Source organism: Aedes aegypti, chromosome 2 (genome assembly GCF_002204515.2).
Source record: "Aedes aegypti strain LVP_AGWG chromosome 2, AaegL5.0 Primary Assembly, whole genome shotgun sequence".
In the NCBI taxonomy this organism is placed as follows: Eukaryota; Metazoa; Arthropoda; class Insecta; order Diptera; family Culicidae; genus Aedes; species Aedes aegypti.
Genome location: NC_035108.1, coordinates 145,121,619 through 145,138,796, shown reverse-complemented (window position 1 = coordinate 145,138,796; position 17,178 = coordinate 145,121,619). Strand labels below are relative to the sequence as shown.

Genomic DNA, 17,178 nt, shown 5'->3' with positions numbered 1-17,178 from the left:
GTCACTAACAGTTCAAATTAAAAATTAATCTCGATGATTTGCATGAGGTATCGTTCAAATTAGCGGGGGTACATGATACGTCGAAAAGTAAGGAAATCCAACATTGAATTACAATTGAGGGGTTCAATGTAAGTGAAAGTTGCATGTTGATAGATTTTAAGTTAGGTGTACTGAAATATTGTACTGTTTTTAAGCTTTTCAACAGTATTTTTGGGACGCATTTCCATCACAAATTGTGTTATAAATCGTAGAAGATTGACTGATTTTTTTATAGGTCTCATACAATTTGTACCAAGTAAAAATGCTGAAAAACATTAAAACCGTTTTTGTGGAAAGTAAGTTTTTGTCACTTACATCCATTGATCCTAACTTGCGCTTCTGAGGGTTTTAGTGCAGTTCAAACCTAACATCTGGTAATTAAAATGTTATCCAGATCATTAAGCATGAAAATTATAAGGGAAATTACCAATTTTTGTTCTGGGAAAAGGCCACATTTGTAAATCCGGCCCTGCTTATGAATATACAGTTGATTTTTTGAGTCATGCTTTGAACAATTGGTTTTTATACTGATTTCAATCAAAGCGACGTATCTTACATTTTATTTCTCAAAATGGTTCTCTTGATCTAATGGTCTTTAAAAAAATCAGCAATAATGTTTGTATATGAACTTTGCGATGTCTGATTCGCAAAGCTCTACTAAATAATGTAAAATTGTCTAAAAAAGAAAGATATTATTTTAAATAATAATAATTAATAAGGTTCATGGAAATATTCTCATGTTTTGCACCGAGAGTTCAATAAACTAGATGAAACACAAAAGTTTCAGTGTCATGGTACACAACGAAAAGCAAAATTGTACATTGTTTTTCTATACTTTTCATATATTTTGAATTATAGTGTGGTGTAGTTATGAGACCTATTTTTTTATAAATGCAATTAATAATAAAAAAATTAAGTTGTAAGACAAATATCTAACAAAAAGATCCTTGTAGAACACGCTACCAGTGTGCCATTCAGTTGCTTTTAAAAGACCTAGCATTTCAGGTAATATTGATGCAATATTATAGACCATCATGTAAACATACTTCTACACTTGCATCTACTCAAAATTCAAAAATATATTCCTTGTGAACATTGTTTATAATCAAAAGCCTTCCACAGGCCGATACCTACGAATTTGACATGTACGTAGAGCATTTTTTTTTTTTTTTTTGAAAGTACAGTCGACTCTCCACTACTCGATGTTCTATAGCTCGATGATTTTTTCGGTCCCTTCAAATTTGCATACATCGTGCTCTCCATAAGTCGATATTTCTATAACTATAACTCGATATCTTGGCAAATACTATCAACAATATAAAATTGATTTCTTACAGAACTGCCCATAACTGCATATTTGTAACATTAATCAAAAGTAGGCATTGAGTAAATGGAATACCAAGTGTGCATTTTATGGCAGTATGGAATAAAACTAAAATTTCTAAAAATTACCAGGAACTCATAAGGGCTTATTTGAGGCTGATATTTTGTACAATCCATATCGCATACCAGGTAAATAGTCAGAAAATAATTCTGATAGAAATTTCATAGCTATTACATTACGAGGCTCATTTATAATCTCAAGGTGGCTGTTATGCGGTTATAATTATCAAAAAATTGACAAAACTACTTGGTATATTTTCCGAATTTTCTAGAACAATCTCACAGATTTCAGTAAGTTGATCGAAAGTATTTATCATTCGATGACTCTCCATGGTATTAACTCCAATTTATCAAAAATTTCGATTGTGACTGTTATGCAGCAATGGGCAGAGAAGTGACCATATATGTATTGGAAATACCGGAATTTGTTCCTTCGATTTTGGGATATTTTGGGTCGGTATATTCTATAACTCAATTATTCTATAAGTCGATGGTCCCTTGAACATCAAGTTATGGAGAGTCTGAACCTACTCGACTTTCACTTCTAAAATGTTTTATTTCTGGATTCACAAAACGACTTCAGTCAATTTTTCAACTTTCAAAACCTAACCTATATTTACACCGCTTCGTTATATAGAGAGCAGTGAATCAATTGTCAACAAGCACCCAGCAACAAAGACTTTGTCCTCCCCTAATTTTGTTGCAACAGTCCTATTCTGAAACAGCAGTTTGTCACCACTTGAACACCAGGTGCCTAGTGATTTCTAGGCGTTGCATTGCAATTTTCGAGAACTTTCTCCGTGTTGGTAAACATTGCCACATTATTGAGCAGCATCCATAAAGCTAATTCGATTTTGTGTTTAAAATAACTGATTAAGGCGAAGTAGGCTGTCATTGAAATTTGTACGCATCGTCGATGATTGTTGCTAATTCATCTCACGATTTCGAATCTAAGAAAATCAGTTGGTTTTGCACTGACACAGCTGAAAAAGTATCAGCATACTTTATGCATGTTAGCGCGTACAGTGATACATTTTCAAGTCAATTCAAACTATCAAGACTGAGTGTTATCACTTTGAAATGCAAGCTGAAAAGTCATCATTGATGCCAAAAAGAATGACGGACTACTTAGCCTTAATCACGGGTTGAAAAGGTTGCAACAATGTTGGCTCCTGTGATTGTCATGACATTTTTTTTTTCTTTTGATTGTATCGCAATCCGCAAAGGTTGGGGCAAACGGTTGTAAGTGCGCTTGCTTTGTTGTTCGTTTTTCATCTGTTTTGATGACAATTTTATACACTGATAGAGAGATAAAGTGACGTAAGCACGAATAAAAATTAAAAAAAAAAAACACTTTAGTCGATTTTACACTGGTACTGGTAACCGTAAATAGAAGCTGACATCCCTAAAAGTATTTGAAAACGAATTTCAAGGCAATTAATCTTCAGGTTGGATTAAAATGTTTGAGATCCTTTACCAACAGCATCATGTTTACCACAAACAATTATTCAAATTGCTCAATTCTCAATTCTCGATTTCGATCTATTGGTCACCTGGTTTTGAATATATTCCGTTGTTCCTTGTGGGGCCGATACTCTTTACATAAGATTTCTTCTCAGGATTAAGTAAATGAAAACCGAATTTAGTATTATACGCGTATTTCGACTTCAACCTTACACGTCTACTACACGACACTGAAGACGGCCTAACAGTTGAGCTCGGAATACGCGTGTCTGTGAAAGAATACAAATTTATGTACAGGACTGTCCTTAAACCACGCTATATTTTTCTATGATTTTCGGGCCACCAATCCGCCTCCCTTCTCGTGGTATTTTTCCATATGGAATTGTATGGACCGTGGAATTCAGTGGAAACTACCGACAATACCGACCAATTTTAGGTACCGAAATACCGGTACTGGAAGGCATTGAGTACCGGTATTTTCGGTACTGATGAAAAATCAAACAATCGTTTGAACCAATAAACTTCTTTTGAATAAACTGTTCGTAATTTTGGTTAAGTTTGTTGACAGCGATCAAAAGACGTATTACACAAAGGCTTATTATAAATATGATATTTTCAGCACCATGGCTGGTTTATAGACCCAAGTTTGAATGAAGACCTTCATGTAGCTTGCAGTTGTCCGAAATTTTATGGCATATGAGGTAATAGAGCAGCCTCTAAAATGCTTTGAAAAAATATCAAGATTGGGTACTGAATGTAGCACTAGTAGTGGTACCCATCCTGAGCCAGACTACTGTGTGTTTTAATTTGCATTGTTTGCAGTAAGAAGTTTAGTTTTAGAAAATTGAAAAAAAAACTGAGGGTGAAGTTGTTGCTACAGAAAGGTAGCAGGACCTGTGACTACCAAAGATATACAATAAAGATAAGGTAATTATGTATTTTTAATAGTGGTTCGTTAATGTTCCTTAATTGAATGAACTTATAAATGATTTGACAACGGAATCCTTTTCGACGATGCCAATTTTAGTAACAATCGCATTTTCCTCGCTCATACCATAAGCAGTACTCATGTGAGACATGAATTTCCGGTAGTAATAATGATAATGATAAAAATCATTGATTCAAAAAGTTGACAAATTTACGCATGAACTAAACACAATTTTCGCAAAAACCTAAATTTTTATTAGTTCATGAATGTAAGAAAGAGAGTCAACATTTATGCTTTGAAAATGTCCCATCAATAAATGATAATTCGAACTAATTACGAGAAGGGTCATACCGATCAATGTTATCCCGGATTACGGTATATGTTTTTTCGTTCATGAGTGCAAAAGTTAAAACGGTTTACGCATTATTATTTTAGACCAAATTTTTAAATTGATATTTCTCATAAAAATGCAAAATGAGTTTGATAATATCTTCAGCAAACTTGTGTATTCTGATGAATCAAAAAAAAAAATTGTTTTTGCTCAATACTCTTTGTTTTATATTTACAACAAAAAATCTTCCAGTACCGGTACTGTGTGTTTCAGTACCGTAGTACCGGAACTCATCAAAAGGGGTCGGTACTTGGAACCCTAATAGTATATATAATGTGAGACGGAATCACCTAAGGAATGGAACTCTTCTTCTTCTTTTTGGCATCATCCTCACTGGGACAGTGCCTGCTTCTCAGATTAGTGTTCTTATGAGCACTTCCACAGTTATTAACTGAGAGCAATCTTTGCCAGAATTGCCATTTTCGCATTCGTACATCGTGTGGCAGATACGATGATATTCTATGCCCAGGAAAATCAAGGAAATTTCTATTACGAAAAGATCCTTGTAGCCGCGGACTCTAACCACTCGGCTAAGGAAGGCCCCAAGGAATGTTACTAACTATTATCTTAATTACAAACCATCCTTGTTCACGTAGCATAAGTTCATGACGAATTTGAAATATGATGGCACAAATCTCCCAATTGGCGGGGAATATGCCTCTTGAGCCGACCTTTTGAATCTATAATAGAAAAAAAAACTGTTATAAATTCAAACTTGTGTTTCGATGAACAATTTTCAAATAGTAGGTAATTCGTCTAGCTCTGGGATTTTTGCATGGATGAACTCTTATAAAGTCCGTCTCTGTCTATTCGCCTAAGCTTTATATGCTTAAACACTAGATCAAGGTCAACTCTTAAGTAAAAATATGTCATGGCCCGTGACCTACTATAACATAGATGACTGTCTACATTTGTGTGTATGGTGCCTATCTCGATAGAAGTAAATCTAAATGCGTTTAGGGTCAACATTATAAATATTTTGAATTGCTACAGATTGTAAAATTGTTTATCTTTTTTGTGACATTCATTCTATTAAAAAAAACACATCGTTTAGACATATGTACATTTTCCTGTGTACAAAAAAGTCAATGGACGTTATTAAATACCATGCGTTCCCATGTCAATGAATGTTGATAGCTCTTCCAATTCAAATTAACCCAGTGATTCTTGAAAGCTAAACTATTACCTTTCGCGCAAACCAACTGAGGGGCCGTCTATAAACCACGTGGTCATTAATGGGAGAGGGAGGGAAGGTCTGACCAAAGACCATGATCCTAACAAATTTGAAAATTTTTATATGACCGAAATGTTGTATGTTAAAATGGCCACGTGGTTCTTGGACGGCCCCTGACCTTGGAAGTGAAATAAACTGATGAGTCGGCACAACTTTCGCTCGTCTGCTGCAACCCAGCCAAGTTCATGTTTATTGATAACCGTCGTCGTTCACACTAAATAGAGCACCACATTAGCACTTAGGTACCTTATTTACTACGCTACCAACTTGACAAATACTACATCGCGACTTTCAATCTAATCGTGCACAAACTATTCGATGTGCAGCACACGACAATGTGGATAGTACAATTTCGCCATTACTTGTAATACTACTCCCCCTGGTTAGAACCCGCCACGAAATCGTGCGGCGTAAGTAGCGCGACAAAACTAATATTTGCCATGTGCTTATCTTTCTAGGAAGCACGGTCCCTGAAGATGGGCGATTTTCAGCAAGCCGAAGCGAATAATATTGCGGCGCACAGTGTCAAAGTGTCGGGCAATCATTTCAGGTTGGTAGTTTATCAAAGCATAGACACTATCACAGATTTTAATCGGTTTCTTTACATTTTTTTTACTCGCAGCTCCGAAAAAAAAGCAATCGCTCAGGCACAACAAAGACAGACGGTTACATCGTCTGGACTGTTCAACCAGGAAAAACACGTATCTGCGGCTACGCAATCCAACTACTCGTCGCGCAGTACGGTCACTTCTACCTCACAGATGACCTCCCATTCGTCGACCATGAACGGAACTATCAACGGAGACTTTCCCAACTTTGAAGATCTCGAATGTCTCGCCAACAACCCGATGAACATTGAAAGTGTAATCAACAAGTATTCGAATCATTTGACGGATTATGTTAAGAACCTGCAGCAGCAAGAAAAGATGCCGATGGCGCCAAGCCTATTGAACGAAATGAATGAAATCATACAACGAGCCTGGGCTGTTCCAACTCATGGCCATGAGCTGGGAGCAAGCCTGTGCGATACATTACGAAACACCGGAGGGTTGGATTTGCTCATGAAGAACTGCATAAATAATGACAGCGCTGTCCAATTTTCATCGGCCAAACTTTTGGAGCAGTGTCTTACCACAGAAAATCGTTCACACGTGGTTAAAAACGGTCTCGAGAAGGTGGTAAATGTGGCATGCTTTTGTACTAAGAACAGTGGGACAGACCATTCACGGGTTGGAACCGGAATCCTGCAGCATCTATTCAAGCACAGTGAAGACACGTGCTCTAATGTGATTCGATTGGGAGGTCTCGATGCTGTCCTGTTTGAATGTAGGAAAAACGACGTGGAAACCTTAAGACACTGCGCGGGAGCCTTAGCCAATCTATCACTCTATGGTGGAGCAGAGAACCAAGAGGCTATGATCAACAGGAAAGTACCCTCTTGGTTATTCCCACTGGCTTTCCATCACGACGAAAATATTAAATACTACGCTTGTCTCGCTATTGTGGTACTAGTAGCAAATAAAGAAATTGAAGCTGAAGTTATCAAATCTGGCACCTTGAACCTTGTGGAACCATTTGTTACGTCTCACAACCCGTCGGAGTTTGCCAAGTCTAATTTGGCCCACGCACACGGCCAAAGCAAGCACTGGTTACAGAAGTTGGTTCCTGTGCTTAGTTCAAAGCGCGAAGAAGCCCGAAACCTAGCAGCATTCCATTTCTGCATGGAGGCCGGAATCAAAAAGGAGCAAGGCAACACAAATATTTTCAAAGAAATCGGTGCGATTGAGCCGCTTATACGAGTTGCAAGCTCACCGAACGCAATTGCTTCAAAGTTTGCCGCGCAAGCGCTGCGGCTAATCGGCGAAGAAGTGCCACACAAACTGTCCCAACAGGTGCCTCTGTGGTCCACTGAGGACGTACGAGAATGGGTTAAACAAATCGGGTTCAACGAGTACGAACACAACTTTTTCGACTCCAAGGTCGATGGAGATCTCTTATTGCAATTAACAGAGGACAATCTTCGAGAAGACATAGGCATGACCAATGGAATCAGGCGCAAACGGTTCGAACGCGAGCTGCAAAATCTTAAGAGAATGGCAGACTACAGCTCAAGAGATTCTGATAATCTACATTCATTTTTGTACAAAATTGCGCCCGAGTATACAATCTACACATATTCCATGCTGAATGCAGGCGTTGACATTGAATCCATTAAAATTTTGGATGACGACTTGCTGTTATGTGCCTGCGGAATCACCAACTCCATTCACAGATCACGAATTTTGAACGCCATCAAAAACAGCGAGATCTCAACGTTGTCGATGGAAAAGAGCGCCGAAAAGAATTTGGACGTGTTCGTCAGCTATCGACGCAGTAACGGCTCTCAGCTGGCTAGTTTGCTGAAGGTCCATCTGGAACTGAGGGGTTTCTCGGTGTTCATCGACGTAGAACGGCTCGAAGCTGGAAAGTTCGATAACAATCTGCTACAAAGTATTCGCCACGCAAAACACTTCCTGTTGGTACTGACGCAAGATGCCCTAGAACGGTGCGTGGATGATACCGATGGAAAAGATTGGGTGCACAGGGTAAGTTGCACTTCATTAAGGTGAAGATGAATCGAAGCCAAAGTTCAAATTTTCAAGAGCACGGATCTGGAGAACCAATGAACAACCAAATGAGCTGAAAACTTAATCGATTGGTCACTAGCTGGTGGTACCAATTGATTAGGTTTTCAGCTCAAATGGATGTTTGGTTCTCCAGATCAGTGCTCTTGAAAATTTGAACTTTGGCTGCGATTTATCTTCACCTTAAGATCAAACATGGCAGATTATAAATTTGGCCGTCATAATGGCCGACTTATGCTCCTACACACGTTTTAGAACACGCTTCCTAGCTTGATAGCACAGCATCCCGCCATTCCCGGGCATATTGTAGAGCTTCGTTTGTCTTGGACAATACATTTTCCAGTAGCCTCGTTTAACGTTCCCAGGTCTTCTTCCACTGCGTACAGTTAACGTATTCGTGGCCTTCCACTATGTCGCCTACCTCTGTTGAATATTCTTTACGCAATTATTTCTTCCGTTTGCACCGACAAGTCACCAGCCCACTGAAGTCTGCTGTATTTTATAGGTTAATAATATTGGTTTCTTTATACGCTTGATGTAACTCGTTATTCATGCGTCTTCGTCAAACACCATGTTTTAGTTTCCAACCGAGTATAGTCTGCAGCACTTTACGCTTGAAAACATCGAAGGCTTTCCGAAATGCTTCATCCAAAGTCAACGCTCCGTGCCCAAACGTCATCGTCACATATCACAAATACGATGAAGAAACTCTTTAACAACTTCAAATACATCCTCATCACCAATACAACTAGGCTCAACTCTATGTCTACCTGCAACCATGTGCTTTGTTTCGGTAGAATTAATGGGCTGGCCTATCTTCGATGTCTCCCTTTGCAGAGGCACGAGAGCTTCCGCTGACCTGCGATCGATTCTAATAAGGTTAATATCGCCCGCAAAGCCAAAGAGCATGTGCGACCCTGTGATGTTAGTGCCTGTGAATAGTCCATAGCTTATTTCTTTTCACTGAATCGTACGCTCTTACGAAAACCAACCTGGTATTCGCCGATGGAGAACTCCTCGAGCGGTATCAGTCTGTTAAACAGGATGCGCGACAGGATTTTGAATTTGTTCAACAGGGTAATTACTCTGTCATTCTCGCACTCCAGTATGTGCCCGTTCTTGTAGATTGGGAGGATGATGCCACCGATAGACATTTTTTCGTCCTCGGTGGATACATTGCTAAAGCTTCTCACTTAAGATTGGTGCAGCTGCTCTGTGGATTGGTAAAGCTGCTCAGTTCCATGCTTGAGACCGGTATCTCGAAGTTCCTAGTAGCCTTACAGCTCTTCAGCTCGCTGATAGCCTTTCTGACTTCTACTATGGTCAGTGGATCCATAGCTCAACCGTCATCATCAATGTTAATCCTGTGTCTCGCTACATTACCATTTTCACCGTTCAACAACTACTGAAAGTGTGCCTTCCAGCTTGCAGGCATTACTGTTATATCGGCCAGCAAATTCCCTTCTTGCACATGGCGGGCACTAGTACTATATTGTGCCGCGCGCCGTTTACCGTTGCATAAAATCTCCGCATCTCGTTCCGATATTGGGTTCATTCACAAATTTCATAACGCCAGAAATGACAATTTTTGATACCCACTCACCCTCTCGTAACGTTTTTTGTATGAATATTTTACAAATTTTGTAAGGGTTGAAACATTTTAAGGACACCCACCCACCCCCTTCAGCGTTATGAAATTTATGAACAGGCCCTAATATGCTATCTTGAGCTTCAGCTACCACACTTTCTTCTGCGGCGGATTCGCTTTTCTTCAACTCTCGCTGCACTGTGCCGCGGTTCTTCACGTATGTCACTCTCTGGTACTCTTCATCGAACCAGTCGTTTTGTCTTCGCCGTTGTCCAGTGCAATCACAGCGCCGTTTTGTTGACAGCCCTTGACGTCTCCAGAAACGTTTATTCTTCCCAACTGCTCGTCTAGCATCCGCGCCCGTGTTTTAGTATCTACGATATCTGAGAATTGTCGCTCATCAGCTGTAATTTGAATTCAGAATCAGTTTACTCAGATCATGCCAAAATTCGAATACCTCTCAATAACCTATGTAATCCCTTTTCCACAGGAAATCGTAGCAGCACTCAATTCCGACTGCAACATCATCCCAATCATCGACAATTTCCAGTGGCCGGAGCCAGAACGCTTACCAGAGGATATGCGTGGGGTGTGCCACTTCAATGGCGTTAGATGGATTCATGACTACCAGGATGCATGCGTGGACAAACTGGAAAGGTAAGGTATCATTGATAGGAATAATTCAATAATCGTTATTCACATGTTTTCGATTTAAGGAGAGAGCAGTTTTTTGTTTCATTGGGTTTCTTCTTCGGAATTTCTTCTTTTTTCAACGCATGAGACAATATTATTTCCGTATAGCACACGCTACTAAAGAGCACTTTTCATAGACTTACCTTTTGAGTTTATTGTTCCACCTTATTTCAATTCTATGATTATAAGTAGGTAAACATTATTTTTTGAGTGTTGTTTCCTTCTTCCTACTCCTCTAAGAACACCAAAAGTTCTGAACCGTTTCTTCGCATTTCTCTTCCTCGCCCGCAGGTACATACGGAATACTCTTAGCCGTAATGGTCGCTCTAGCGCATCGTCGCAAAGATCGAGCTATTAAAAAAATTTCCATAACCGGTTTTCCACGACCTAAAAACTATAGTCAAGAGAGCATGATCTCACGATGACCAAGACAAGCGTTAGAACTGTCCACTGTGTGTGTGTGTTTTATACTACCAAATCTCGCTATCACTACCAGTTCACACTAGCGCTAACCAACCACTCATCACTAGTACTGCCGTCAGCTCTCGCAAAAAAAAAAAAAAAACTATTTAGCTGATCTCATCTCCATGTGTTTGTGTTCAGAGTATCACATTTCGGGAAGACTGTATTCCGGTTGTTGGTATGTTGTGTGAAAAAAAAACTAAAATAGTGGGACACCCACCGTTGGATCAACGATGAGCCCAGCAGTAAGCGTGATGAGTACCACTATGGGTGGCGCCTGACATCCGTGAGAGGCGAGTGTTCTTTGATTACCAATTACGACTCATCTAGTCTGATATGTTGCACACATGCGTGATATGAATACCATGGGGCACAGAATGTCATTTCAAGCAATTTTTTGAAAAGTTAATATATAGAACTTATCCCCAACAATCATGGTATACAAACCACAAATGTGTCATCAGGAAAATATTACTCAACGATATTTTCGTTCTTATTCTACTTACGCTGGTTTCCTATAGCCTAGATTCAAGGTCGAAATCTTTAAAAATTAATGTAAAAGACATACTCGCATTATGAAAATAATTTATATTATGTACATTTGATTTGTACTCTGAACTAGGTATTCGTTTTCAATTGTAATGCATTGTATACAAATCATCTGTAATCGCGTATTTTCATCATGCATATGGTCCATTGTCATTTTTTGTTCATTAATTGAGTTAATAAATCGAACCACAATTTCTTATGATTTATTTGGAAACACTTTTTTAATATATTAATTCATTTATCACAGGTTCATGCGTGCCGAAACCAACACTCGTTGCAGTTCAACGGATCACTTCCGTAACCTGCTGAACCGACCAGGCGGCGATTCAACGCCAACAACACCAACTATTTATCAGCGAATGCACAGCAACGATTCTGGTAAAAGCAGTGATAAGGAAAACCGTAACTACGAATGACTAGATACTCCTTCAGTGGGTTCTACTGGCCACTCGCAGTCCCAACAACCGAGTAGTGGATCGAATTCCTCACTGAACCAACCGCGCTATTACTCCAGCTTGGCAAATCGTTATCGTAAGTCTTCAAGTCCAGCTCGTCAGTTACTGAGTGGCACAGGAAGCTACGCAACGACTGGGCGAACTTCACGCTTCCCAAGCTCTAAGATATCATCTCTAGGAGGTGGCATGGCGAGGAATATCCGTGCTTCGGAAATGCGGAGGAGTTCTGCGGCTGGATTGAATGCTACTGCACAGCGCCCTCCTCTTCCGCCTAAAATTGAAAACCGCTGCCATAGCTATGAGGGACTGCTACGAGAGGACAGAAAACCTTCTGAAGGACAAGATCATACGGATGCAAAAATTCCGGATACCACTTCGACGGATTCTGCGGCTGAACCGGTCAAATCAACCGAGGAATCCATAAAAACCAAAAATCGTAGATCTCGCAGCATGGATGATTTATTTGACGACGATCGAAATCTTACGGATTTTCTCGACAACACCCAAAGCATGGAAAACCTTGCATCTGAAGACAACTCCATTGAACCACAATCTCCATTAAAAGTTATGGGAAACATTTGCTTCAACCCTCGATTTGTTGAAACCGTCGCGGAGCCTGCAGAAACTCCAGATCCTCGAATGGACACAGCATCTCCTGAATCATGCGGCGAACAACCCTGTGAAAACGAAACTATCACTGTAGATAGCACTCCACGTAGCAAGCATGACATCGCAGACAAAGCTCCACCTGAAGATGACGTACTATCGACGAACTCTTCGTTGAATTCGTTTGCTTCGACAAGCGACACAACTTCGGTGAATAAAAAATCCAATACACCGTTCATCAATAAGTATGTCAAAAAAGTGAAGTCGCTGATGAAGAAATAGGCACAAAATCTCGAATAACAGCAAAAAGTATCCAATTCTCCACATGCAATTCGTCCGTTAAGTCAAACGAAAGTTTTTAAAATTTTACTGAAAAAAATGTGATCATGTAGGACTAAAATAAGAATAGTTAAATAAGGTTTGCAAGTAGTACTGCGAAGATGTATGCCTTTTATTACTTTTGTGAATATTTTATCGTACCTGTTTCAAATGAGATAAACGATTCAGAACAGCACGCCATGCTACGCTTTATAAGTTGACTAAATACACAGAGAATCAGGTATTTCAACTGGATCTAACAAATGTGATTGCTTGGCGATTGAGCGAGCGATGAAATGGAGTAAAATATATTATTTTAACCATTAGTAGGTTTATCTGCAATCGTAAGTTACACATTTAGATATTTATAACAGAAATCAAATCAAACATACACATATACATGAGCACACTAGTGCGTGAGACTTCATTCTCAATAAATATTCATATATTTTCGTTATTTATAACTACAAGAAATGTGTCATTTTAAAGAATAGCGCACTCAACAATAAACATTCAAAAATTGATTCATATGATTTTTTTTTTGTTCTACATACAATCCTGTTTCTGGATGTATAATGGTTTATCAATTGACAGTAATGAATGTAACTAATTTTAATCAGAAATATATGTATGGAAAAACAATTATTAGTTCGAATCTGTTTGTATCCGAAAACTCATTTTGTGTTCAGTTTCGAAAACCCAACTCAATTGAATTTAGTACTCTAACGTTCAAGATTCCGTCATCGCAAGCATCGAAACTTTAAAAGCAGTTTTTCTGTTCAAAATTGAAATTAATTCGATGAAGAATTTGGCTGATGGTTCTATGCCACCCGGCAGTACCTCAAAGTGTAGTGGAGTGAAAATAGTGGAACATAGTTGATAGCAGAACATGTGTTTTTTTTTTTCTTTTCGCCATCACCCGGGACATTGGCAGTACTCCAGGTGCTATAATTCAGTGAACATAGAAACGTTTAGAAGTCAAGTAATGGATTGATTGCCGAAGACGTGTTTGTCTTCTTTTCCGAACATTCCGTCGTGCTCGGAGTAGTGTTTGATCTTTCGACCTTGACGCTTGCTCTAGCGGGGGCGGGCGATGAGGGCAAGATTCAACATGTCGCGCGTCGGACGAGTAAAGTGAAAAAGTGCTGCGATGGATTAGTTTGTTTTTGATCCTTTGACTTTAACGATTGCTCCTGGGCAGTGCGTCAAGAAAGTCCGAGCAGTCGTAGTCGTCAGTTGTTTTCCTTCTCGGGCCGCGCGCCTATTTTCTCTGAGTGCTTTTATATAGCCGAGCAAACGAGTGAAGCTGAAAGTGGATTGTTGCTGCTCAGTCAAGGGTGACGGATCAATTGGTGAGCTCGTTTCATGCTACTACTATATGTATGACTGCACATTTAATCGTTACAACGGTGGGACGTAAATATGTTTTTTTAACAAACTATGAATGGTTCATCACTGTGAGTGTCGACATAAACTCTGATTCATAAATTATTATGTTTTACCTTTTTTCAACACCCCTTTCTTTTTACCTTTATTTTTGTAATTAAAAACACTTCAAATGGTTCGATACTACAAGTGTAGACTTGCAAGAGGTTCACTTTATTTAACAAACTTGTGATGGTTCGCCACTGTAAGTGTCGGCATAAGAATAAGAGTGTTCTATGATGTTCCAGCGAATCGAGTTTTTTGTTTCTTTTCAAATAAGTAAAATATAATAACACATGCTTTCGTCCTGACACCTGTAGGAATGTTACATTCAGTTCAACAAACTTTGAATGGTTCGTCACCTCAAGTGTCGGCATAATTTTCCTCTGCACAGAAATTGTTAATATCAAATTAAAATATTATATTTACATATAAGCATGTTTATATCTCACAAATAATTATTTATCTTGGTCAAATTGCTTATTAAAGTGAATCCTGTGACCCAACGATCCTCCCCATTAACAAACATCCCTCCCAGTAGCCTTTGTGGAGAGGCAGAGGAAAACACGGTCTCCAAATAGCAAAGGTTGCACACTAACATTCATTCCCCCAATCCCACCTGATTGCAAGGACGTGGCCGGCGCCGTTATTGACCCTGTATAAATAGAGGCACTGAACTATGCACACTCATGAAGATTATGGCCAATCCCAACCGAACTTCTAGTTGATTCTTTGTGCATTTTCACTGACTTCGGTCAATCACGGAATAGCAACCATTGATATGTGTACTGCCGTGAATCGCAAGTCAGTCCCATCTATAAAAAGTATGCATTGAGAAAATGGGGTGTGAAGTTTCCAAACTCGTTTTCCATACGAATATTCAAAAAATTCCAGAGGATTGAAAGTTGAAAATGAGTAGTGATTGAAAGTTGTTCAAATCTTAATGAAGCTTTCACAATATGCTTTTTACTACGATATCTTTCCGAGAAAAATATGAAGATGATCAAAACACGGTTCATTTTTGTGTTACACGGTGCTGAAATCTGTAATGGGACTGATATGCGGTTACTTTTCATTATGGGACAATTTGACTTGCTGTTTTTTCTTATTTTTTCCGAACAAATCTTATTATCTCATTGAGGCAGCTGATAGAGCATCGGAAGATATGTTGAAAACTGAACTCAACTCAATTTTGACGAAAATGCAGATGGGACTGACTTGCGATTCACGGCAGTGTAGTCAGTCTAAGCTAAGCTAAGCTAAGCAAAAGTGAAATTAATTCGATTAAAAAATATTCACTGTGTTTCGATTGAAGAATGAAATACAGTGAACACTTTTTTATGTATACTTTCTTGATTTTCAACGAAAAAAATGCCTTTGAAAACTCTGAAATCAATTAATGGATTCGACACCCCGAATGGTACTACTATTGGTAGGAACTAAAAGGTAATTTCCCAGATTTTGTATATGTTCAGGATAAATTTCGGCTCGAAACCCATCAGAAATTTAACTTTGGTAAAAAAACGGTTCAATATGGGCAACGAAAAAAAATAACTCAAAGATGAATCTCGGCTTAATTTTTTATGAACCATTCCATGTGTCTTTGTCAAGGATGGAAATCTAGTGATAATGACATTCCATGATGCATCGCGGTTGTACTTTATCGTGCGACCATAGCAACAACGATTAACCTTTTGTCGTTGAGTAATCACAACAAACTGCGCTCGCCGAATAATGCATCGTTCTGAATGTGCACTAGCGATTAATCGTTCGCGGGTCAAAGTTTTATTATTTTGATGATTTTTTCGTTTTTCCTTCGTGTTTTTGGATCCCATATAAGAGCTAATGGGGTAAGCCCAACCATCGTGTCAAGATTACATATCCGAGGGGAAATTACGTTGATATTGGATTATTAGAATAAGAAGTGATAAACTGTTGAAAAATGTTGTTAAAATTTGTACAGTTAAAAGAAAAACATATCAATGGATCGATGCATGAGTTCACTATTTGACGTTTGAGCGGTGCCGTGTTACTTATGTGACCATGGCAACTAGTGAATTCGGCACCGCTCAAACGTCAAATTAGTGAACTCGTGCATTGGTCCATGGACCAATGCACGAGTTCACTATTTTACGTTTGAGCGGTGCCGAATTCATTCGTAGCCATGGTCACGTAAATAACACGGCACCGCAAAAAAGTCAAATAGTGAACTCGTGCATTGGTCCATTGTTGGTGGCAATATACTGCCGTGAATCGCAAGTCAGTCTCATCTGCATTTTTGTCAAAATTGAGTTGAGTTCAGTTTTCAACATACATTTCAATGCTCTTTCAGCTGCCCTAATGAGATAATGAGATTTGTGCGGAAAAAGTAGGAAAAAACAGCAAGTCAAATTGTCCCATAATGAAAAGTAATCGCATATCAGTTCCACTACAGATTTTAACACAGTGTAATACAAAAATGAACCGTGGTTTGATCAACTTTATATTTTTCTCAGAAAGATATCTTAGTGAAAAGCAAATTGTGAAAGTTTCATTGAGATTGGAACATGTTACAATCCTCTGGATTTTTTTGAATATTCGTATGGAAAACGAGTTTGGAAACTTCACACCCCTATAATAGGCCTCATAAATGGTTCATTTGAAAGCGCAAATGTAGCAAGTTTTATATTTCTAAAACAAGTATAGGCACCCATCACTCGTAATTATATACTTTGTTTTGCTTTTTTGGAAGATTTCAGCATGTTTAAGAAAATATGTTAGGTGATTTTTTTTTTGATTTGGCTGATATGGGGTAACATTGAAGGCCAAACAATTACAAGTCGTTTACTTTTTGAGTTATTTGGAAATAAAAAACACCCTGAACCGAGCAATACGCCTAAAAGTAGGCAATTTCATAAGAGAATTATACGTTTTAATAGTAATTCGCAACTGTTGCGAAATTTAACATCTGTTAAGTTTTGACAACGGAATCGTTTTTGGCGATGTCATTGTTAGGATCAAGCACATTTTCCTTGGTGAT

At 38.7% G+C, this 17,178-nt stretch overlaps 2 protein-coding genes across 9 annotated transcripts in view; both read left to right on the top strand.

Moving 5' to 3' along the window:
* The window catches only part of LOC5565670 (sterile alpha and TIR motif-containing protein 1), a 151,031-nt gene extending 137,869 nt beyond the window's left edge, over positions 1–13,162 (top strand). For 7 of the 8 annotated variants that reach the window (XM_021842618.1, XM_021842620.1, XM_021842623.1 and 4 more), the window contains 4 exons: positions 5,898–5,989; positions 6,062–8,024; positions 10,142–10,308; positions 11,603–13,162. In XM_021842618.1, the coding sequence (XP_021698310.1) occupies positions 5,898–5,989; positions 6,062–8,024; positions 10,142–10,308; positions 11,603–11,771 (2,391 nt within the window). In that variant the 3' untranslated portion in view covers positions 11,772–13,162. Of the gene's footprint in view, positions 1–5,897; positions 5,990–6,061; positions 8,025–10,141; positions 10,309–10,635; positions 10,992–11,602 lie in introns of those variants that run through there. The other variant, XM_021842619.1, reaches the window with a different exon arrangement.
* Positions 11,773–13,376, top strand: LOC110676092. The gene has a single exon (XM_021842627.1). The coding sequence runs from the start codon at positions 11,997–11,999 to the stop codon at positions 12,696–12,698; it is 702 nt and encodes a 233-aa protein (XP_021698319.1). The 5' UTR covers positions 11,773–11,996; the 3' UTR covers positions 12,699–13,376.
* Positions 13,377–17,178: the final 3,802 nt, after the last annotated feature.